The sequence below is a fragment of the Pongo pygmaeus genome, chromosome 23 (assembly GCF_028885625.2).
Source record: "Pongo pygmaeus isolate AG05252 chromosome 23, NHGRI_mPonPyg2-v2.0_pri, whole genome shotgun sequence".
In the NCBI taxonomy this organism is placed as follows: Eukaryota; Metazoa; Chordata; class Mammalia; order Primates; family Hominidae; genus Pongo; species Pongo pygmaeus.
Window position 1 is genome coordinate 48,625,531 of NC_085931.1, and position 23,579 is coordinate 48,649,109.

At 56.8% G+C, this 23,579-nt stretch overlaps 1 protein-coding gene across 1 annotated transcript; it reads left to right on the forward strand.

Annotated features, from left to right (window-relative positions):
- Positions 1–973: 973 nt before the first annotated feature.
- On the forward strand, positions 974–21,605 carry SH3BP1 (SH3 domain binding protein 1). The gene is made up of 18 exons (XM_054469612.2): positions 974–5,320; positions 6,586–6,628; positions 6,833–6,937; positions 8,015–8,091; positions 8,371–8,482; positions 8,574–8,650; positions 9,121–9,265; positions 10,114–10,182; positions 10,347–10,437; positions 10,840–10,985; positions 12,290–12,401; positions 12,742–12,823; positions 12,916–12,996; positions 13,807–13,923; positions 15,651–15,748; positions 16,039–16,228; positions 19,290–19,384; positions 20,765–21,605. Exons 1-18 carry the CDS (start codon positions 5,262–5,264, stop codon positions 21,172–21,174), a joined length of 2,109 nt encoding a protein of 702 aa, XP_054325587.1. The 5' UTR covers positions 974–5,261; the 3' UTR covers positions 21,175–21,605.
- Positions 21,606–23,579: the final 1,974 nt, after the last annotated feature.

Here is a 23,579-nt window from a genome sequence, read left to right on the forward strand (position 1 = left end):
TAGCTGCGCCCCGCGGGAGCCTCCTATCAGATCCCTACAGCGGGACTCCCACCCTGGCACAGCCCTCCAGACAGAGCCTGGCCGGCCCCTGGAGGCTTCCAGACACCCTGTCCCAGCCACGTGGCCTCGTTCCTGTTCCCCTCCCCTGCCCTGCAGGACTCGCCTCCACACTTGTGATGTCTCCTGAAGGTAATTCCGGCTGGAAGTTTCTTCTACCTGAAATGAAACCATATGGCCTGCAGCATCCACTTGGGGTGCCAGAGTCCCACCTCCAGCACAGTCTTCATTACTGGCCATGGCAGGGAGGAGTACAGGTTGGCGTGGGGAACAGGTGGGACTGTGAGCTGGGAGTCTGGGGGCTGGTTCTGGCTGGGTCACTGGCTTGCTGCGTGATTTTGAGGAAGGTGCTTTCCTTTCTGGAAAAGGGGAGAGGGACTCAATGAGCTATAAGGTCCCTCTGAGGAGTCCTTGGACAAAGGAGCCAGGCTGTCAGCTTTGGAGTGACCCAGGATGTTCCGGGGACAGGAAGGTGGGGTCCCTTCAGCCTTTGGACCTTCTCCCTTGCCTTGTCCTTAACCCACCCATCCTGTTAGTCATGCCAGTGTTTCCTGAGCAGCCCCTGGGCCAGCCCCTGTCCTAAGAGTTCACAAGCTGGCAAGGACTTCGGAGCCAGTGTGGCACCCTGAGAGCAAAGACATGAGGTACCACAGAAGCCCTGCATCTGTCTGAGAGTCTGGGGTGGGTTCTAACCAGAGGAAAGGACCCTGGGCCTCCACTCCCTGGAGGAGTCCTTCCGCAAATACGGTGTTGCTGCACAGAGGTCCGGGCCACTGCGCTCTGCAGTCTCAGGGGCTGGGATGCGGTGCACTGGGGAGGCGTGTGCTCTGTCTCTTGGAGGGTGACCCCCAGTGCCATGCCAAGACCAGTGGGACTTCCCAGATCTCGAAGCCACACTTTCATTTCTGTTGATTTGGCCGAGGCAGCAGTTAATTTTGGTTTTCAGCAACCACATCACACAGTTCGTCTGTTTATGGCAGCCAGGAGAAGTGGCAAGGGCCTGGGAGCCTGGGAGCCTGCTCCTGCCTAGTCGGTTTGTTGTTGTTGTTGTTGTTGTTTTTACGGAGTTTCGCTCTTGTTGCCCAGGCTGGAGTGCAATGGCACGATCTCGGCTCACCGCAACCTCTGCCTCCTGAGTTCAAGCGATTCTCCTGCCTCAGCCTCCCGAGTAGCTGGGATTACAGGCCTGCGCCACCACATCCTGCTAAGTTTGTATTTTTAGTAGAGATGGGGTGTCTCCATGTTGGTCAGGCTAACTCCCACCTAAGGTGATCCACCTGCCTTGGCCTCCCAAAGTGCTGGGATTACAGGTGTGAGCCACCACACCTGGCCCCCAGTCGGTTTTTTGGTTTTTTTGTTTGTTTGTTTGAGGCAAGGTCTCTGTCACCCAGGCTGGAAGGCAGTGTTGTGAACACAGCTCCCTGCAGCCCTGACCTCCTGGGCTCAGGCAATCCTACCCTCTTAGCCTCCTGAGCAGCTGGGACCACAGGCGTGTGCCACCATGCCTGGCTAATATTTTTATTTTTTGTATAGAGTTTCGCCAGGTTGCCCAGGCTGGTCTGGAACTCCTGAGCTCAAGCGATCCACCTGCCTCAGCCTCCCAAAGTGTTGTGGTGAGCCACTGTGCCTGGTCTGCCTGGTCTCTCGACATACCCCCTCCCCCAGTCTCTTTGGGCCTTGCAACCAGGGCACCAGCCCAGCAAGGCAGGCAAGAGGAGCCCCCGGACCTGATGCCTGTAGCCTCCCGCCTTAAGCCTCTGAAATGCCCTGTGAAATGGGAAGTGAGGTTCAAGAGAAGTCACACATTAGGCTAGGGCTGAGTCTGGGCCAGCAGTCTTGAGGTGTCTACCAGGATGGCACATTGCCCCCTACTTCCCAAGTCCTCCCCCCAGCCTCTGTAGGGCTGTCCTCTGGGGCTGGGCTCAGGGTACACACTCCTCCAGGGCTATCAGGATTAAAATGGAGTCCTCAGCCTTAGGGCCACCCCAGGATTTCCTGGAAAGTCCTTTGCGCTTGGGGAGGGAGGTGAGAGAGTTTTTAGAGCCCCAGAGAGCTCACTATGCCCCTAGCTGCTCTGGGTGGAAGTCCACACAGAGGGCAGCACCGCGGGATGCTACAAACAGGCAATTTGTCAGTGTCTAAAATGGGATGTTTCTGCTCCTGCAGCCCCTGCTTCTGACCCCCGTTACCACCACCACTCAGCTGCTGACCTCCCTGCCCACATCCTGCTCAAGCCTCACCAGAACACGCTACCCAGACTGTCCCAGGCTTTCACAGACAAATCTGCACAGAGGCTGCCAGGTCCTCAAAGCAACCACAGGGGTTAAGGCGGAGCCAAGGGCCAGCATTTCTGGAGCTCCCAGACAATGCTGTCTGGGTCTGGCACAGCAGGAGAGCCCACGTGGGCTTAGGAGACTGTCCGATCTGTTTCCTAACATGGCCTCTACCACTTTCCCAGCTGGGGACCTTACGCCAGGTGCCTTGGGCTATTCACCTGTAAAATGGGGACAGTGATACCATCCTCACTGGAGGATATGCTATAGCACATGACAAAAAGTCCCATTGTCCCAAGGCAGCTAGACACACACAGGGGTCACTGGGGCAGGAATGGGGGTAAGGGGTCTTTCCATTCCTGACTTGGCAAGCTGAATAATGATGGTAACAAGAAACAGCGCAAGGCACTTTATAAGCATCTTGCATCTATTAATTCACTTAACGCTTCTGTGAGGTAGGTACTATTATTTCCAATTTACTGAGGAGGATGCTGAGGTTCAGAGACGAGAAGTGTCCCACCTAAGGTCACCCAGCTAATGAGAGCCAGAGCCTAGCCAGCTAGCCTCCTCCACACCCTTAAGCTCTCTCTTCCTGCTACCTGAGCCACTGTGACAGGCACAGTGCTGGGTCCCAGAGGATTTAGCAGGAGCCAGCTAAGACCAGCCTGGTAGAGAACGACCCAAGCCAACGGGCCCCTGGATTGGGGAAGGGCCCCACGAGGGGTTGGCTGGGGACCTCTGAGGTCCCCCTTCTGTGTCCGCGGTTTAGAAAGGCCATGATCCCAACACCCACTGATCAAAACTTCTGAGTCCGTAAGTCTCTGATTACAACATCCTTCTAAGGAACAGCCTATAACCCTAACCCAACCTTGCGGAGTCCATCCTTCTACGATTCAACATCCAGGTGTGACAAGGGAGGGCCTAAAATCTACCTGTCACCCAGCTAGGAGGCACAGCAGCCCCACCGGAATCCGACTCAAAGGCCCAGGGTGTCTCTCCTGCCCAGGACCCTTAGGTCTGGCTGGAGGGGAGTCTGGAGACCAGGGCAGGAGTGTGGGGCAAGAGCTCAGTTAGACTGATAATATGGCTGGGGTAGTTTCTACCACCACAGCTGCGGCTACAACCCACATGTACTGACCCCTCACCAGGCCAGAGCTGGGGCTCAGGACTTGGCAAATCTAGGAGGGACAGAGGTATAAGCCAAACCTTGCCTTCAAGGACCTTCAGACCAGCTACAGAACCAGACAAGCCCAGGCCCAGTGTGGTCTGGGCTGGAAGCTTGGCTGGAACAGAGCGGGGGCACCACATAGTCCAGAGACTTCCCGAGGGACAGGAAGGATGGCACCTGAGGTTCCCTTGCCATGCCACCCATAGTCACTGGCCAGCAGCCTTCCTGTTGGGAAAAGGGAGATGGGGGAGGGAACCTTGCCTGACATCTCATCCTGGCCTGAGCTTTGATCTCGGAGCCTCCCAACTTCCCACCAGAATTCCACACTCAGGTGGGCTCCCATCTGGGAGGCTCTGGCCATAGCAGGCAGCTGTTGGGTTCCCTTCTCAGCTCCTCCCACCCCCAGTGAGGCCTGCCTCATTAGGGAGGAAAGAAGCAGCCACTGAGTGTGCCAGGCCCTGAGCTAGGCACTGGGAGTATGGAGGTGTGTGGGGCCAAGGTCCTGCCTCTGAGAGGTGCCCGGTCTGCACCGGCATACAGTAGTGGCTCAAATAGTCTCAAACTAAACTGAAACTAACAAAGCAAAGTACAGAGGGTGTGGCAGGACTCAGGGGCACCCCTCCCCTCTTCCCCATGCCCGCGGCTCCTGATGCCACAGGGGTGCAGGGTAAGGAGAGCCTACTGTTTTCCTAAAGGCTCTCACATCTTGTAAAACCAGCAGTTATGGAGCACTTACTGTATGCCTAACTCTGTGTTGAGTGGAGGGCCAAAGAGGAGAACTACTGAATTTGGGGGGTGGTCAGAGCAGCACCCACATCATTGCCCTACAAGAAGGAAGGGGGACTGAGGCTGTTTGCCAGGAGGAATGAGAGGAGACGGGCTTCACAGATGGAGCAAACTGCTAGGAGATGTGGAGAACAGGGTGTCGTGAACCGCTCTGGGAGGGCTCCTGGTGGCTGAGGGGTGGCACGCACCTCCCTTAAAGGGAGCTGGCAGGGGTGTCTTGTCCACTCTGCAGAATGGGCAGGCCCAGGACAGCTGGCCCATCAGACCATTAGAAACAGCGAGTCCGGAGTTCCAGGGGCTTGTCCACGGTCCACGGCCACACAGCAGCCCGTGGCCCCAGGAAGCCAAAGCTCCCAGCCAGTCATCCGGTGGTGGGGGGTTTAGTTCCAGGGGGCCAGAGGTCCTCTGCGGGAGAGAGTGCAGCGTAGTATCCGCGGCAGGCCCAGAGGGGCCAGGACAGGTCAGAAAGGCCTACCCCTCTTTCGCTTGGCACCCTTTCCTCTTTGCGAGGGATGCAAAGGTTATTTACACCCCGGGCCTGCAGGCTGCGGGTGGGGCAGGCACCCCGCCTGGGGCGGGTTGCGGGCGCGGGGGCAGGAACGGGCTTACCTGCTTCCCGCCACCGGGGCTGGGCGGGGCGCTGCGGGGAGGAGGAGCCGGGCACAACCTGTGGACGGCCGCGGCCGGCGGACACACAGCAGCGGGGGCCCGGCCGGGGGTCGCCGGGGGGCCCGGAAGCCGGGGGAGAGCGAGGAAACCAACTTGGAGAGAGGAGTGACCTGGGGGCCGGGGGCGGAGTCGTGAGCGGGGGAGGAGAGAGCCGGCCGCCAGCAAGAGCCGCGCGGCGGCCCAGGAAGCGAGAGCGCCGCCCACCCATCCGGGGCAAGAGCCGCGTCGCAGGAGAGGCAGGCTGCACCGGGGGCTCCCCGGGCCCGCGACCCCCGCCGTGACCCCGCAACCCCCAGCCCGTCCCCAAGATGATGAAGAGGCAGCTGCACCGCATGCGGCAGCTGGCCCAGACGGGCAGCTTGGGACGGTGAGTGTCACCCCCTTCCAGCCCCACTCTTACCCCGGCAGGACCTGAGGGGTCGTAAAAGGGTCGGGGAGACGGGGGTGGGGGAGGCTGGGGACAGCTGGGCAGCCACCCTCTGAGCGGCCGGACTCCTGCCCTCTCTTCCTCCCCTCTGAACGCCGCCCCCGTCTCTTGGGCAGAGCTGGAGGAGCAGGGGTGGCCTTTGGGGGAAGGGATGCCCCCCCTTACCGGATTGGAGGGGGCTTCAGGCGGGAGAATGCTCTCTGCCCTAGGACACTGGGACTTCTCTGCCTCCACGAGTCTCTAAGTGGATGGTCCTCCTGACCTCACTTGTCCCCTCTGGACAATGGGGCAGTTCACCACCTCCGCTTGCTGGGCCGGGGAGGGAGGAGGGTCGATTAGGGCCACAGACCTGGGGCGAGGGGAGGAGATGGGTCCTGGCCTGGTGGGAGGAGGGGCCTGCCCCTGGCCTGCAGCGTCCCTTCCCCTCCCCCTCCCCCCAAGCCCAGGGGCCTCCTGCTTCTCTGTCTCGTTTCTGCTTTTCCTGGACTCAGGTGGAAACATCCCCAGGTCTCCCAGCTCCCACCCCCAGCCTCTGAGCCGGTGGTATGGAGGCCGGAAGTTTGGGGAGCCTCTGAGAGCCTGTCTTCTCTGCTCGTCTTCCCCCAGCCTCAGGAGTTCCCCATTCTCTGGGCCCAGGGAGGGGACCGGGTGTCCAGAGACCTGGTTCTAGTCTCACACTGGCACAGATGCCTACATAGCCTGGGCAGTCAGACCACCTTGCGGTGGGCCTTGGCATCCCCCATGTGTCCCCAGGTGGGGGCCAAGGGCCTGTGCACCCCTGCCCACAGCTGTAGTCCAGAGTGCTGTGTGACTGTGCCTAGGAGTCTGAGCTCCCGCACTTCCCGTTCTTGGGGCCAGCTAATACTCCTCGTCCCGGGGTGGGCTGAGGATTTGGGAGTGAGCAGAAGAGAGGCTTCCGTGTCCCAAAGCTGAGCCCTGGGTGGGTCTCTCAGCCTCCCCTTTAGTTTCATCTGTCCGCCCTCTCTCAGGACACAGCCCTGGGTGGAGGAGGAAAAACCCATGTATCCTATTCCCACCCCCATGGAATGTGCTCCGACTGGGATGAAGCAACTGGGCCACCCAGGGCAGGTCGCACCTGGGAGGGACGGTGGAAGCACTGGGGTCCAGGTGCCCTGCTGCGGGGAAGGGAAGCAGGGGGCATTCTAACCCAGGCAGGCTCAGCAGAACCGCTCTCCCCCCCGCAGCACCCCGGAGACCGCTGAGTTCCTGGGTGAGGACCTGCTGCAGGTACGTGCCTGGGCCGGGCCGGTGGGAAGGCAGGCCTGTGCAGGCTGTCACGGAGCAGAGGGCCGGGGTGGGGACGCCAGGTAGGGGCCCGGGTTGAGTCATTCCTCAAGCTGTTGGCCATGGGGTCCCCAGGGGACAGGAGAAAGTTTCCTGCTCGGGGGAGACAGCTTCTCTTGATCCTTAACCTCCATACCTCCTTCCCAGGTAGAACAGCGGCTGGAGCCGGCCAAGCGGGCAGCCCACAACGTCCACAAGCGGCTGCAGGCCTGTCTGCAGGGCCAGAGCGGGGCAGACATGGACAAGCGGGTGGTGAGTAGGGGGTCCCGGGAAGGAGGAGCCTGAGCAGGAGACTTCCATCCAATGGGGAAGCAAGGTCGGGGCTGGGGTTTCCTTGCCAGTCTGAGTGTCTGGCACCAAGGGCATGGAGACTGCTCTGTTCCAAGGCCCCTCTGGCACTGCACTCAAGAGGCCCTATACCTTCCCCATCACCTTTACCCCACTTCCCTGTGCACCAGTTCCCATAAGCCAAGGCCAGGCCTCTGACAGCACCTGAACTTCTCTGTCCAATCAGCACGCAGAGCAGGCTGTCAATGGGGCAGCCTCAGAGGGCTTCCTGAAGGAGGTAGCAGTTGAGCTGGCTTTTGAGGGATACTCATGTATTAATCAAGAAGCAGCGTTTATTGGCTGATAACCGCCAGCCTATTGCTAACATATTCGTGCATTGTCTCATGGAACACTGGCACAACCCCAGGAGCAAGCATTGTTTTACAGATGAGGAACTGGAGGCCTAGAGGTAAAGTCACTTGTCCAAGGTCACATAGCTAGTAAGTGGCAGAACTAAGGTTTGAACCCTGGTCTCTGATCCCAGGGCAGGCATTCTCCGTAACTCCAGATGGGGTGGGAGTGTGGGGCCATGTTTTGGAATCAGTTGACAATTCAGTGTGGCCAAGGCAAGGACATTGGGAGCCATAGAGCATTTGAGCTCAGCGGTGGCTAGGTCAGCCACATATACCCTGGGACAGGGGAAAGAGCCCCCGCTCCCAGGCCAGTTCCCCCTCCCATTCTCCCTCCAGCTGTGTGACCTGGGGCAAGCTCCCTGCCCTCCCTGCATCTTAGTTTCCCAGTCTGCAGTAGGACTTGGTCACTCCTTCCTGCCCAGTCAAGTGGCTCCTGGGAAGAGGAAAAGGCACGCCAGATGGAGAGGGGCTCCATCCATGCTCTTAGGGAAATGTCACCCCCACCACGCCTTGTCATCTTGTTTCCACTCTCATCTGGGACTGTGGCCCTCCTGGGTTCCCTCCTCCCCTGCCCCAAGGGGCTGGCCTGGTGCTCAGGCAGGGTGGAGGGAGGCACGGACACTCACCGCCGGCCCCACCCTCCCTGCAGAAGAAGCTTCCCCTCATGGCTCTGTCCACCACGATGGCCGAGAGCTTCAAGGAGCTGGACCCTGATTCCAGCATGGGGTGAGCACAGATGGGGCCCAGCCCTCACCTGGGGATACCAAGACGTGATCTCAGCTGGGAGAGGGTCCAGGTGGTGAGGGCATCCACATCAGAAGAATGACCAGGCTGGGGACAGTGCCCAGGTCAGTGAGGGTGGCCAAGCCTGGGAGGGTGTTCGGCTTAGCAGAGATGAAGGATATCTAGGAGGGGCCGGAAGTGAGGGAGGAGAGGCCCCACCAAGTGTTTCCAGTGGAGGTGAGGGCAGCGGGCGCCTGGACCCATGGGGTGCCGTGTCCACAGGAAGGCCTTGGAGATGAGCTGTGCCATCCAGAATCAGCTGGCCCGCATCCTGGCCGAGTTTGAGATAACCCTGGAGAGGGATGTCCTGCAGCCACTCAGCAGGCTGAGTGAGGTGAGCCTGTGCCCTGCTCCCAGCCCCCAGCTTCCTCAGCTTCTGGCTCCCTCCTCCCCCAGCACACTGACCCCCCCATGCCCATCCCCAGGAGGAGCTGCCAGCCATCCTCAAGCACAAGAAAAGCCTCCAGAAGCTCGTGTCCGACTGGAACACACTCAAGAGCAGGTGGGAGCCCCAGCCGCTCAGGGGGCTCTTACCTGGGTCAGCCCACAGAGATGGTCATAGAGCTTTGAGGCCCTGGCGACACCAGGAGGATGCTGTGGGGTCTGCTGAGTACAGTGTGTGTACTTGTGCACGCCTGGTCCTTAGGAACACAGGTGGTGAGGGTATCTGTGAGGGTGTGCCCGTGTGTGTCACAGCTGATGCTGGTCCGACCCCAAAGCCTGGGATCGCCATAAACAGTCCTGCGGCGGCCCCATTCTCCACTCTGCGGAGTGGCTGTGATCACCAAACCTGCCACCAGGGGGCAACCCCGAGCACTCATGGCCCAGCCTGGGCAGAGGCCCTGGCCAGTGGAGCTCTCAGATCTGCAGCTCTAAATCCTAGAATCCCATGTGGTCTGCTGTATGGAGGGGACACTTGGCTCTGGACATGCAACAGGGCAGGTGACCAGCTCACCTTGGGATCATCCCCAGGCTCAGTCAGGCAACCAAGAATTCAGGCAGCAGTCAAGGCCTGGGAGGCGGCCCGGGTAGTCACAGCCATACGACCATGGCCAACAAGGTGGAGACGCTGAAGGAGGAGGAGGAGGAGCTGAAGAGGAAGGTGGAGCAATGCAGGGTGAGGGCCATGGGGGTCCCCTGGATATGTAGGGGTGGCAGGGGTGGGTCCTGGCCCCATCTCACAGGCAAGGAAGCTGAAGTTCAGAGAGGTGACATGACTTGCCTAAGGCCATGTGGCTAGGAGCCAGCAGAGCTCCGCCATTCCCTCATAGCCTCTTCTGTCTGTACCCCATGCATAACTTGGGAAGGCGGAGACTTGGTCTGTTTCCTGAGTCTCCTTGTGTTTGTTTGTTGAGTGAGCGAATGAATGAATAAATGAAGAGTGAATGAAAGAATGATTGAATGGTGAATAACAGGTCACTGTGCAAGGCCAGGCGTGGTGGCTTACGCCTGTAATCCCGGCACTTGGGGAGGCCGAGGCAGGCGAATCATGAGGTCAGGAGTTCAAGACCAGCCTGGCCAACATGGTGAAACCCCGTCTCTACTAAAAATACAAAAACTTAGCTGGGTGTTGTGGCGGGCGCCTGTAATCCCAGCTACTCAGGAGGCTGAGGAAGGAGAATCGCTTGAACCCAGGAGGCGGAGGTTGCAGTGAGCCAAGATCGCGCCACTGCACTCCAGCCCGGGCAACAGTGCGAGACTCCATCTCAAACAAAACAAAACAAAAAACAAGGCACTGTGCTAAGGCTATGGGGACACAGAGATGGGGACGAGAAGCCAGAAAAGTTTGAGGGAGTTCCCAGGGGCTGGCCCCAAGCACCAACCTTGGCAGAGAGAGGAGCCTGGCTGGGACCTTCCACCTGCAGTTGTGTGGCCTGGGAGAGGTCACCAACCTTTCCAAGCCTCCTCTTCCCCTCTAGACCCCCAGCCTCACCCAATGTAAGCTCTCCCCTCTCTGTCCCCAAGGACGAGTACTTGGCTGACCTGTACCACTTTGTTACCAAGGAGGACTCCTATGCCAACTACTTCATTCATGTGAGTCCGAGACCGGGCCCCAGTCATCCACAGCTCGGGGGCTGAATGCCAGAGCCAGGGGCCACTGGGGCTCTAAGATGGTGGAGGGGGCATCTGCTCTCAAGGACCCTATAGAAGGCTCAGCTTCCCTCACTTGCGCTCAGGGTGTCCCTTCATCCCCACAGCTCCTGGAGATTCAGGCCGATTACCATCGCAGGTCACTGAGCTCGCTGGACACAGCCCTGGCTGAGCTGAGGGAGAACCACAGCCAAGCAGGTGGGGACATAGGACCGGCGATACCACACTCCTGACCCTGCCCTGCTCGGGGCTTATTGAGAAGCTCGCACTTCATCCTGAAAGGCAGCAGGAAGCTGTGGATGGGTTCTGAGAGCTAGGCTCAATCTGTGATGGAGAGGCTGCTCTGGCTGCTGTGTGGAGGGTGGAGTGAAGGGCGCAGGACTAGAGCCAGGCCTGTTAGGCAGAAGGAGGCTACGGTGGCCTAGACTAGGACAGAAGCAGTGGAGGCGGGCTGATTGGAGAGATGTGACGGATGACTTCAGATGTGTGCCTGGACAGTCAGTGGCAGGTGGTACCACCTTGAGGACATCAGGGGGGTGCCCCTGCCTGACTGCTTGGGGTGGGAAGGCCCTGGGCCGCTGATCTGTTTCATCCCTGCAGACCACTCCCCCTCGATGACAGCCACCCACTTCCCCAGGGTGTATGGGGTGTCGCTGGCAACCCACCTGCAAGAGCTGGGCCGGGAGATTGCCCTGCCCATCGAGGCCTGCGTCATGATGCTGCTTTCTGAGGGCATGAAGGAAGAGGTGGGGCCCCCTGGGGCAGGTGGGGAAGGAGCACTGGGGCCCTCATTCTGTCCCAAACCCCCAACTTGCTGCCCTGTCCCGGTGCCTGTAATTCCCTCATTGGAGCCCAGCTCCCTGGGAGAAGACATGGCTGCTTCCTGCGGCATCCATACTACCTCCCCCGTGTCAGTGCTCGCGTGGGCCAAGCGCTGTGCTAGAAGCCTTTGCATTCCTAGCTCCATTTCACAATTTCACAAGAGGGAGACAGAGGTAGAGAGGTAACCATGCCCAGAGTTATATGAGAAGGTGGCTTCTCAAACCAGGGGCTCCACTGCCACACACTGGCTGGATCTGCTGTGAATACATTGCCCCTCTGTCCTGAAGATAGACCCTAGTAGTGGTAGATACCCCAAAACAGTTCTGAGCTGCTCAGCAATCCTGCTGGGGCCTCCTTTCTCCCTTACACTTCTTTTTTTTTTTTTTTTTTTTTTGAGATATGGAGTGTTGCTCTGTTACCCAGGCTGGAGTGCAGTGGCACAATCTCGGCTCACTGCAGCCTCCGTCTCCTGGGTTCAAGCAATTCTCCTGCCTCAACTTCGAAAGTAGCTGGGACTACAGGCATGCACCACCACGCCCAGCTAATTTTTGTAATTTTTAGTAGAGATGAGATTATGTTGGCCAGGCTAGTCCTGAACTCCTAACCTCAGGTGATCCACCTGCCTCAGCCTCCCAAAGTGCTGGGGTTACAGGCATGAGCCACTGCACCCGACCCTTTTTTTTTTTTGAGACAGGATCTCGCTCTGTCACCCAGGCTGTAGTGCAGTGGTGCGATCCTGGCTCACTGCAACCTTCACCTCCCAGGTTCAAGCGATTGTGTCTCAGCCTCCCAAGTAGCTGGGATTACAGATGCCCACCACCATGCCCAGCTAATTTTTTTTATTTTAGTAGAAATGGGATTTCATCATGTTGGCCAGGCTGGTCTCAAACCCCTGGCCTCAAGTGATCCACCTGCACTGGCCTCCCAAAGTGCTGGGATTACAGGCATGAGCCACCGCGCCCGGCCCCTCCCTTCCACTTCTGACTGAGCTCCCATTTCCCCGTGATTTTTCCCACCTCCTCCCAGACTTCCCAGCCCCGCCCTTTGCTCAGAATTCTAGACCTTGAAGGTTGAGGCCCGTGGACACCATGGTGCCCACACTGCTGGCCAGACCAGCGGGGACACAGGCCTAGCAAAGGCCAGTGGCACACCCCAGGCTACAAGTGCGTCAGAGTGTCCTGCCCTGCCTGCCCCTCTATGACCCTTGCCTGCCTCCTCTCGAACACAGGGTCTCTTCCGTCTGGCTGCTGGGGCCTCGGTGCTGAAGCGTCTCAAGCAGACGATGGCCTCGGACCCCCACAGCCTGGAGGAGTTCTGCTCCGACCCACACGCCGTGGCAGGTGCCTGATCCGGGGAGCCCTGGGCAGGAGGTTGGGGGGAAGGGGTGCAGCGGCTTGAAATGATCCCAAGATAGCCTGGCTTTAAGACTTGATATTCTGTTGAGACTGAGGACTCTCAGGGGTTCTTAATGTGGGGTCCATCATGAGCCCCCTGAAAATGTTTGTACATTTTTCTGGGGACAAGATGGCTAGCCTTCATTTTCTCAAAAGGGCCTGCAGCCCAAAGAAACTGTCAGACCTAGTGACGTTAGTGTGAACAAGGGCCGGAGGTTCTTTCTACAGGGAGAGTGGGAGAGCGGGGTGGGGGCTGCCTCCGACCCTCCCCACACCCCTGCTTCAGGTGCCCTCAAGTCGTATCTGCGGGAGCTGCCGGAGCCTCTGATGACCTTCGACCTCTATGACGACTGGATGACGGCAGCCAGGTGAGGATGTTGGAGGAGGGAGGGGATGGGGAGGAGGAGGATGCAAAGGCGTAGCCCTGCGCTGGGTGACAGGTCTCTCCACTCCCCCACAGCCTGAAGGAGCCAGGGGCCCGGCTGCAGGCCTTCCAAGAGGTGTGCAGCCGCCTGCCCCCTGAGAACCTCAGCAACCTCAGGTGAGCCCGAGCCCGCCTCCCCAGCCTGCCACAGAGCCAGAGCCCAGCTGGGGTCAGGGACCCTGGGACCCTGGGACCCTGGGCTTGAGCCTGGCCTTGCCACTGTATCCTAAGAAATATTTCTGAAAGTGCAGCTTTGATGGATTAGTCATTTATATATATAATTTTTGTGTGTGTGTGTGTGTGAGACAGGGTCTCACTCTGTTGCCCAAGCTGGAATGCAGTGGTGCAATCTCGGCTCACTGCAACCTCCGCCTCCTGGGGTCAAGCAATTCTCCTGCCTTAGCCTCCCGAGTAGCTAGGACTACAGGTGCCTGCCACCACACCCGGCTAATTTTTGTATTTTTAGTAAAGATGGGGTTTTACCATGTTGGTCAGGCTGGTGTCGAACTCCTGACCTCAGGTGATCCACCCACCTCAGCCTCCCAAAGTGCTGGGATTACAGGCGTGAGGCACTGCGCCCAGCCGGATTAGTCATATATTTTTATGTGAAGCATTGAAATAAATGAGACCTTGAACTTTTGAAGCCATACCGCCTGGCTTCACATGCCACCTCTGGGCAGGCCACTCGGCATCATCATCTGGAAAATGCAGATTGTAACAGTCCCTACCCTGTAGGGTGGCTGCTGAGGACTCACCTTGGCTCAGTGCCCGCTGCAGGGTTGGCACTCAGTGGACAAGCTGATTTAACTGTGACAATGTTAAGACCATTCTGGGCGGTGTCTTTCATACTCTTTGGAAACCCTGGGCTGGAGAATTCTCAGGGCTGGGTGCATTCTGCCCCTGGCCTAAGCCTGCCTCCGCCCTTAGGTACCTGATGAAGTTCCTGGCACGGCTGGCCGAGGAGCAGGAGGTGAACAAGATGACACCCAGCAACATCGCCATCGTCCTGGGACCCAACCTGCTGTGGCCACCTGAGAAAGAAGGGTGAGGGGCCGCGGGCTGGGGGAGGTGGCAGGAGGAAGGCCCCTCCTGCCCCACCCCAACCATCTGTTGTCTATTTTTCCCCGGGGCCTCGGTGTCCCCATTTTTGGAGTGGGTTGAGCAGCTCCTGTTTTTGAGGCTGCCGTGAGGAACAGGCCAAAGGGGCTGTGCAGGCCACAGGGCTTTGGAGAGAGGCAGTTCTGGCATTTTGGCCAGTGGTGGTGATGAGGTGTTTAGTGGCATGGGGGAGCTGGGAGCCCAGAGATCGGGTTCTTTTTTTTTTTTTTTTTTTTTGAGACGGAGTCTTGCTCTTGTTGCCCAGGCTAGAGTACAGTGGCGCGATCTCGGCTCACTGCAACCTCCGCCTCCCGGGTTCAAGCGATTCTCTGCCTCAGCCTGCCAAGTAGCTGGGACTACAGGTGCGCACCACCACTCCCGGCTAATTTTTTGTATTTTAAGTAGAGACAGGGTTTCACCGTGTTAGCCAGGGTGGTCTCGATCTCCTAACCTTGTGATCCACCAGCCTCGGCCTCCCAAAGTGCTCGGATTACAGGTGTGAGCCATCGCGCCCCAGGTGTGAGCCACCGTGCCCGGCCCGATCAGGTTCTACTAATAGCTCCACCCCTCCACTTTCCAGAGATGGGCCTGAGGAAGTCACCCTCAGAACCTCGATTTCCTCATCTGTAAATTGGGGAGAAATCATACAAACTTTGAGGGCTTTTGCTTTGGGGAGTGAGTTATATGATGAATTGGGAAATGTTTTAGAAACTGTGAAGTGCAAACCAGGTCCAGTGGCTCATGCCTGTAATCCTAGCACTTTGGGGGGCCAAGGTGGGAAGATCACTTGAACTCAGGAGTTTGAAACCAGCCTGGGCAACTTAATGAGACCCCGTCTCTACAAAAAATTAAAAACATTAGCCAGGCATGGTGGTGCGCACCTGAAGTCTCAGCTACTTAGAAGGCTGAGGTGGGAGGACTGCTTGGGCCCGGGGAGTCAAGGCTGCAGTGAGCCGTGATGGAGCCACTGCATTCCAGCCTGTGCGACAGAATAAGACCCTGTGTCTAAAAATGAAGAAATAGGCTGGGTGCAGCGGCTCATGGCTGTAATCCCAGCACTTTGGGAGGCCGAGGTGGGTGGATCACCTGAGGTCGGGAGTTCGAGACCAGCCTGGCCAACATGGTGAACTCCGTCTCTACTAAAAATACAAAAATCACCTGGGTGTAGTGGTACACGCCTGTAATCCCAGCTACTAGGGAGGCTAAGGCAGGAGAGTCTCTTGAACCCGGGAGGTGGAGGTTGCAGTGAGCCAAGATCGGGCCACTGATTTCCAGCCTGGGTGACAGAGCAAGACTCCATCTCAAAAAAAAAAAGAAGAAATAATAAAATTAAAGTGTAAAGTGCAGTGCTATGTGAGGAGTCATCATTATTCACCTGGCCACAGATGGCAAGATTTCCTCCCACGTGCTGATTGCATTTGCTTGGTAGAGGCTGTCTAGATCACAACCATGAGGAAAAGGGTCCTTGATTAATTAGTGATGTCTGTCAGGGTGAAGGAAGGGGGACATCTGGCATGTGAGTGACACATTTACCATCAACTGGTGGTTTGTGGGCTTTTTGAGAACAAGGACTCAATATGATGGATCCTTGTGTCTCCATTGCCCAGCAGAGGGCGAGACAGAGAATTGGGATCACAAACCCTTTGCTGAGCAGACGCATCTCTTTGTCCCAGGGACCAGGCCCAGCTGGATGCGGCCTCCGTGTCTTCCATCCAGGTGGTGGGCGTCGTCGAGGCGCTGATCCAGAGCGCAGACACCCTCTTCCCTGGAGGTGAAGCTCCTGCCTACATGGACGCCCTGCTGGGTGCCCTTCTTCTGCCCTGCTCCCTCCCCTGCAGCCCCACAAACTCACCATAAGTCCAGGAGGAAGTCTGAGCCTCCATTTCTCGTTTTTACAACGGGGATGGTCTGCCTGCTTTGTGGGGTTGTGGTGAGGCTCACACGGGAGTGGGGAAGCTGAACGTGGTCCAGATGGGTTCGGGGGAAGGGGAAACAGTCCCGGCCAGTGGAGCGAGGAGCCTGGCGCAGTCTCTGAGCCGTCTCCGCTCCTTCTGTCTCCAGACATCAACTTCAACGTGTCAGGCCTCTTCTCAGCTGTTACCCTCCAGGACACAGTCAGTGACAGGCTGGCCTCTGAGGAACTGCCACCCACTGCCGTGCCCACCCCAGCCATCACCCCAGCTCCAGCTCCAGCTCCAGCTCCAGCTCCAGTTCCAGCCCCAGCCTTGGCTTCAGCGGCTACCAAGGAAAGGTGAGGACTGAGGGGCATGAATGGCTCCTGTGGTGGTCCCACAGTCAGCCTGCCTGAGGCACCATGTATCAGAGCTGGAAGCTGAATTTTTGGAAATGTAATTATTAGCATTTTCATCCCAAAGACCAGATCTAGTTTGGAGAGGGTGGGGCGGAGACTCAGAGGCGGTATTTGTCTCAGCCACTGATGTGTGCCCTGTTCATCATGTGGCAATTTCCTGAGCACCTAGTATATGCCAGGCTTTGTTTCCAATCCTAGGGAACTCGAGAGATGATCATTTTGGAATCTGTAAATACCTTCCAGTTTTGTTTTTTTTTTAAGACAGAGTCTCACTCTGTCGCCCAGGCCAGAGTGCAGTGGCACAGTCTTGGCTCACTGCAACCTGTGCCTCCCAGGTTCAAGTGAGTCTCATGCCTCAGCCTCCCGAGTAACTGGGATTACAGGTGAGTGCCACCACACCTGTCTAATTTTTGTATTTTAAGTAGAGACGGGGTTTCACCATGTTGGCCAGGATGGTCTTGAACTTCTGGCCTCAAATGATCCACCCACCTTGGCCCCTGAAAGTGCTGGGATTACAAGTGTGAGCCACTGCACCCGGCCTTTTTTTTTTTTTTTTTTTTTTTTGCTGAGATGGAGTTCACTCTGTTGCTTAGGCTGGAGTGCAATGGTGAGATCCTGGCTCACTTGCAACCTCCATCTCCCGGGTTCAAGCAATTCTCCTGCCTCAGCCTCCCGAATAGCTGGGACTTCAGGCGTGCACCACCATAGCCGGCTAATTTTTGTATTTTCAGTAGAGACAGGGTTACCCCATGTTGGCCAGGCTGGTTTTGAACTCCTGGTCTCAAGCGATCCACCTGCCGCAGTCCCCCAAAGTGCTGGGATTACAGGCATGAGCCACCGTGCTTGGCCGCCGTCTTCTCTTTGATTGTTTAAATCTGGAAGGGCTTTGTGGTACCGTGGTACCTCCATACCCGGCAGCTACTGTTCAGGATACCACAGAGCACTGTGGTTCACACCTTGAATTTCCTGATGAGCAAGACAAATGCTCACATTCCAGGGCACAGGGAGAGAGAGAGACAGCATCAAGCGCAGCCACTGGTGCATTCTCTCTATAGTGTCAGGTGGAGAGGCGCTGCTCAGGGAGGGGGAGCAGGTTAAGGGGGAGCGCGGGGGCCACTTTACCTGTGGGGCCAGGAAAGGCCTCGCTGAGGAAGAGACGACCAAGCAGAGACCCGAAGGCAGTGAGGAATGAGCCTGGGACCCCCTCTGCTTCTCACCTGCTCTCTGGCTTCCGGTGGCCAAAGCATCTCATAAAGATCACGTGGCTGGGCGCGGTGGCTCACGCCTGTAATCCCAGCACTTTGGGAGGCCGAGGCGGGCGGATCATGAGGTCAGGAGATCGAGACCATCCTGGCTAACACGGTGAAACCCCGTCTCTACTAAAAATACAAAAAATTAGCCGGGCATGGTGGCATGCGCCAAGTAGCATGGTCCCAGCTACTCGGGAGGCTGAGGCAGGAGAATGGCGTGAACCCAGAAGGCGGAGCTTGCAGTGAGCTGAGATCGCGCCACCGCACTCCAGCCTGGGCAACAGAGCGAGACTCCATCTCAAAAAAAAAAGATCACGTGGAGGCGGATTGGGCAACATAGCAAGACTGTGTCTACAAAAAATAAATGAGGTCGGTGTGGTGGTGCACACCTGTGGCCCCAGCTACCCAGGAGGCTGTGGTGGGAGGATTTCTTGAGCCTAGGAGGTCGAGGCTGCAGTGAGCAATGATTGTGCCATTGCACTCAGCCTGGGCAACAGAGTGAGATCCTGTCTCAAAAAGAAATGGCCAGGTGTGGTGGCTCACGCCTGTAATCCCAGCACTTTGGGAAGCCAAGGCAGGTAGATCACTTCAGGTCTGGAGTTTGAGACCAGCCTGGAAAACATGGTGAAATCCCATCTCTACTAAAAATGCAAAAAATTAGCCAGGCATGGTAGTGCACACCTGTAATCCCAGCTACTCAGGAGGCTGAAGCAGGAGAATGGCTTGAACCGGGGAGGCAGAGGTTGCGGTGAGCCAAGATTGTGCCATTGCACTGCAGCCTGGGCAACAAGAGCGAAACTCCATCTCAAAAAAAAAAAAAAGAAAGAAAAAGAAATGGCCGGGTGTGGTAGCTCACACTTGTAATCCCAGCACTTTGGGAGGCTGAAGCAGGTGGATCACTTGAAGTTAGGAGTTTGAGACCAGCCTGGCCAACATGGTGAAACCCCATCTCTACTAAAAATGCAAAAAATTAGCAAGGCATGGTGGCGCACATCTGTAATCTCAGCTACTCAGGAGGCCGAGACAGGAGAATCCCATGAACCCAGGAGGCAGAGGTCACAGTGAGCCAAGATCATGCCATCGCACTCCAGCCTGAGCGACAGAGCGAGACTTCTCAACAACAATAACAAAAAAAACAAGGCTAGTTGGCGCACACTTGTAATCCCAGCACTTTGAGAGGCCGAGGTGGGCAGAAGATCGCTTGAAGCCAGGAGTTCAAGACCAACATGACAAAACCCCGTCTCTACTACAAAAAAAAAAAAAAAGGCTGGGCATAGTGATGTGTGCCTATAATCCCAGCTACTCCAGAGGCTGAGGCAGGTTAATTGCTTGAACTTTGGAGGTGGAGGCTGCAGTGAGCCAAGATCGCACCACTGCACTCCAGCCTGGGCGACAGAGCGAGACTCCATCTCAAGAAAAAAAACCACATGGAGGCCCTGAGCTGAGGCAGAGGTCAGGCCCTATGTCCCACCTCCCATCCTGGCCGTACCTACCAGGAAGGTGGGGCTCCCTCCCAGTCCCTGGAGGAACATGGACTTTGTCACAGGGTCACAAAGCAGCTAGGGGCTCAGTGGATGCAGACCCCGACCAATGCTAGAAGCATCTTCTGGTAGGGGTGTGTGGCATGGGGACAGGGCGATAGTGAGTGCTGGGAGGATCCGGACTCCACCTGGCAGCTGGAGACTCCTCAGGATTCCATGAGACTTCCGGGAGGTGGCCAAGTCTGCCCCATCCTCTCCTTCCCTCTGCAGGACAGAGTCTGAGGTGCCCCCCAGACCAGCCTCCCCCAAGGTCACCAGGAGCCCCCCGGAGACAGCTGCCCCAGTGGAGGACATGGCTCGGAGGAGTGAGTTGGCTGTGGGAGGGAAGGAGGGGACAGAGGGTGGGCGGGGAGAGGGGACAGGCAGTCCCAGGTCCTCCTATCTTTTTAGGCAGCCAGGGGAGGCCAGGAGTCAAAGTGGTAAAGAGCCCAGGTTTTGCCACCTGGCACTCTGGGTTTAGATTTGGGCTCTTTGACCTTGGGCAGGTGAGTTCACCTGTCTGAGCCTCACCTTCCTCCTCTGTAATGGGGCAGTGTCTGCACTTACCTTATGGGGCTGCATGGAGCCTGCAGTGGTGCTGCAGGAGGAGTGCCTGGCCCTAGCACACAGCACATGCCCACTAAAGGGGAGCCGGCGTGAGTACTGGGGTACTGGAGTCCCGTGCCTCCAGAAGCCCAGAGGTCACAGACTACAGTGGAAGGAGGGAGTCTTCAAAGGGCAGTGAAGGGGCTGGGCACAGTGGCTCACACATGTAAACCCAGCACTTTGGGAGGCCGAGGCGGGTGGATCACTTGAGGCCAGGAGTTCGAGACCAGCCTGGCCAACATGATGAAACCTCATCGCTACTAAAAATACAAAAATTAGCTGGGCATGGTGGCGGGTGCCTATCATCCCAGATACTTACGAGGCTGAGGCAGAAGAATCACTTGAACCCAGGAGGCAGAAGTTGCAGTGAGCAAAGATCACGCCACTGCACTCCAGCCTGGGTGACAAGAATGAGACTCTGTCTCAAAAAAAAAAGGCAGTGGCAGTGAAGGACAGGAGGTGGCAGGGGTGGGAAGAAACCAGGGGCCTCCTTCTGAGCCCCTCTGGCACACTCACCTGTCAATTTGGCCCAGAGCTGACCAGGTGAGAGAGTGACTGACACTCAGTGGAGGCAATGGGCAGTGGACAGCCAGGAATAGGCGGAACAGCTCTGGGAGCCTCGTGACCGGGGCTGGCAGGTAGTCTACAGTAAAATAAAAATGAACAAGATAGGCCGGGGACGGTGGCTTACGCCTGTCATCCCAGCACTTTGAGAGGCCCAGGCAGGAGGCTCGCTTGAGCCCTGGAGTTCAAGACCAGCCTGGACAACACAGCGAGACCCTGTCTCAAAATTTAAGAACTTTTAAAAATTAAAAATAAATGGACAAGATAATTTCAGAGGACAAAAAGTCCTGCGAAGAAAATACAACTGGAAAATGTGACGGAGCAGCTGGGGTGGGGCTCTAACTAGGGTGCTCAGGGAGGGCCTCCAAGGGGGCAAAGGGCACAAGGAGAGGCATAGATGATGAGCCAGCCGCGGAAACGGTGTTCCTGGCAGAGGGAACAGCAGATGCAAGGGTTGTAAGGGGGCACGGAGTTTGGTGGACTCACCACAGGCCACGTGGACACTCAACCTCCCTCACCCTTTCCTTCCTCAACAGCCAAGCGCCCAGCGCCAGCCCGGCCCACCATGCCGCCCCCCCAGGTCTCCGGCTCCCGCTCCTCCCCTCCAGCCCCGCCCTTGCCCCCTGGCTCTGGAAGTCCTGGGACCCCCCAAGCCCTGCCCCGACGTCTGGTTGGCAGCCTCCGAGCCCCCACAGTGCCACCCCCGTTACCCCCTACACCCCCTCAGCCTGCCCGGCGCCAAAGCCGGCGTTCACCAGCCTCCCCCAGCCCGGCCTCCCCAGGTCCAGCCTCCCCCAGCCCAGTCTCTCTGAGTAACCCTGCACAAGTGGACCTGGGGGCTGCCACAACAGAGGGAGGAGCCCCTGAGGCTGTCAGTGGGGTCCCCACTCCCCCAGCTATCCCCCCTCAGCCCCGCCCCAGGAGCCTTGCCTCAGAGACCAACTGAGTGGCTGGTTTCTCCCTAAGCAGCCCTCAGCATCCCCTCCCTCCCAACCTGGCCCTCCCAGGACAGCTCTCACGCCCCACAAAGGGGCGTGGGCCTCCAGCCTTTGCCCACAAGTGCCTCAGTGCCCACTGGGTCGGCCTCCATGGCTAGGAGGGCTCAGGACAGTCCTCCACTTCCTGACCTTTTCCTCGTCCACCCTGGGCTTGGGGACCCCCCCACCGGGCTCTCCACTCTCTGGCAGGTCCTAGGGGAGCCACTGGAAGGAAGGAGAGGCTTGCCTGCTCCTACGGGACTGACTCTTCTCTTGCCAACATGTTTTTTGTAAGGCTGGTAAATAATTTATTTTGGACAAAACTGGAGCAGCTGCCCAAATGATAGTTTTATTTTCTGTCCTTGAAATAAAGAAGCCAATTTTATAAAGGGGAAAAAAATACATATTCTTTGCCTCCTTTCTTCCTGTCTGAAATGAGATCACAGCATTTTTAGACATTTTTAGAGCTTTCTCTGCACTACATGCTGTGCTTTTCTGTGGATGATTTCCACTTAATCTTCTCCTACTGCAGTAAATACCATTACCTCTTACCAGTGAGGAGACTGAGGGTCAGACAGAAGTGACCTGCCAAAGTCACACGGCAGTCAGGCAGGGGCCTGGGATTAGAGCCTAGGTCTGACTCCTAAGCCTGGCTTGCCCCTCACATTTTGGGCAATTTACTTAACTTCTTGGTGTCCCTTTTCCTCATTTGTGAAACTTTATAATAATTCCCTCCACAGAGGCATTGCTCTCCATTGAAAACCAAAGCACCACCCTTGGCCCACAGAAGCGCCTACTGCTCCCAGTGTTTCCTGGACCCCTCACTCTCCTTCCGGGAGGAGGCTGGGAAGGCTCCCCAAGGAGCAGAGATGGATCTGTCCTCAAACCTTCTCTAAATCTGCTCTGTGCCAGGCCCTGAGCTAGCTCCCAGACTTAACCCTACACCCAAAGAGTTCCCAAACAGACAGGCAGAAGCAACCACTAGAATCAAGTGTCTGGCCAGGCACGGTGGCTCACGCCTATAATCCCAGCACTGGGAGCCTGAGGCAGGAGGATCACTTGAGCCCAGGAGTTCTAGACCAGCCTGGGCAACATAGTGAGACCCCATCTCTACAAAAAAAAAATTTTTTTTTAATTAACTGGGTGTAGTGGCATGTGCCTGTAGTCTCAGCAACTAGGAAGGCTGAGGCAGGAGGAACGCTTGAGCCCAGGAGTTGGAGGCTTCAGTGAGCAGTGATCATGCCACTGCACTCTAGCCTGGGTGACGGTGTAAGACCCTGTCTCAAAAAGTCAAGTGTCATTGCACTGGGAGCCCATATTAGCCAAGTTAGGGGTGGCCATATAACCTAGACTCATGTGTATGGGGTGGGTGGTTAAGAAAGGCTTCCTGGAGGAGGTGATATTTAAGGGAAGTCTTTCAGGAGCTGACCTGAAGGTGAATATTATTTGTTTATTTTTATTTATTTTATTTATTTATTTATTTATTTTTTATTATTTTTTTTTTTGAGATGGAGTCTCACTCTGTTGCCCAGGCTGGAGTGCAGTGGCACCATCTCAGCTCACTGCAAGCTCTGCCTCCTGGGTTCAAGCAATTCTGCCTCAGCCTCCCGAGTAGCTGGGACTACAGGCACCTGCCACCATGCCCAGCTAATTTTTTTTTTTTTTTTTGTATTTTTAGTAGAGACGGGGTTTCACCATAGCCAGGATGGTCTCGATCTCCTGACCTCATGATCCGCCCACCTCAGCTTCCCAAAGTGCTGGGATTACAGGCATGAGCCACCGAGCCCGGCCCTGAAGGTGAAATTTTTAAAGGAAAAAGGAACATTCAGGCCAAGGAGACTACCTATGCAAAGGCCAGGAGCAAAAGGCTTAGGGCACTTGGGGAATAGGAGCTAGTTGAGCTTCTAAGGTTGGGTTACAAGGTACAGTTTTTCCCAAGTCTTTGGAGCTCCAGTTGCTCCTGGGGGTCACAGCCTTCTCTGAAGTTGGCAGACAACTTCAAAGCTGTGACACCACAGCTCACCATTCATTCATCCCCACACTGCAGACCAGTGGCTCCTCAGAGGTCCCAAGACCTGTGGTTGCTTCCAGATCACAAGGCCCCCTCCCTAAGACAGGGACCCAGCAAACCTGGGTCACCCCATTACTATCCTGGGCAATTGGCCACGACCATTCTAGCTCCTGCCCTCCCGGGGCGTGCTCCAGTGACAGCCTGCCTGCCCCTAGCCCAGTGCTTCCCTACTCTATCCTAGCCTCACAGTAGAATCCCTGGAATTAAACCAACTAACCAACCAACCAAAAAATGCCCAGTCCCCACCCAAAACAGTTACATGAGAATCTGTCCCGCTACACATCGGTGATTTTAAAAGCATTT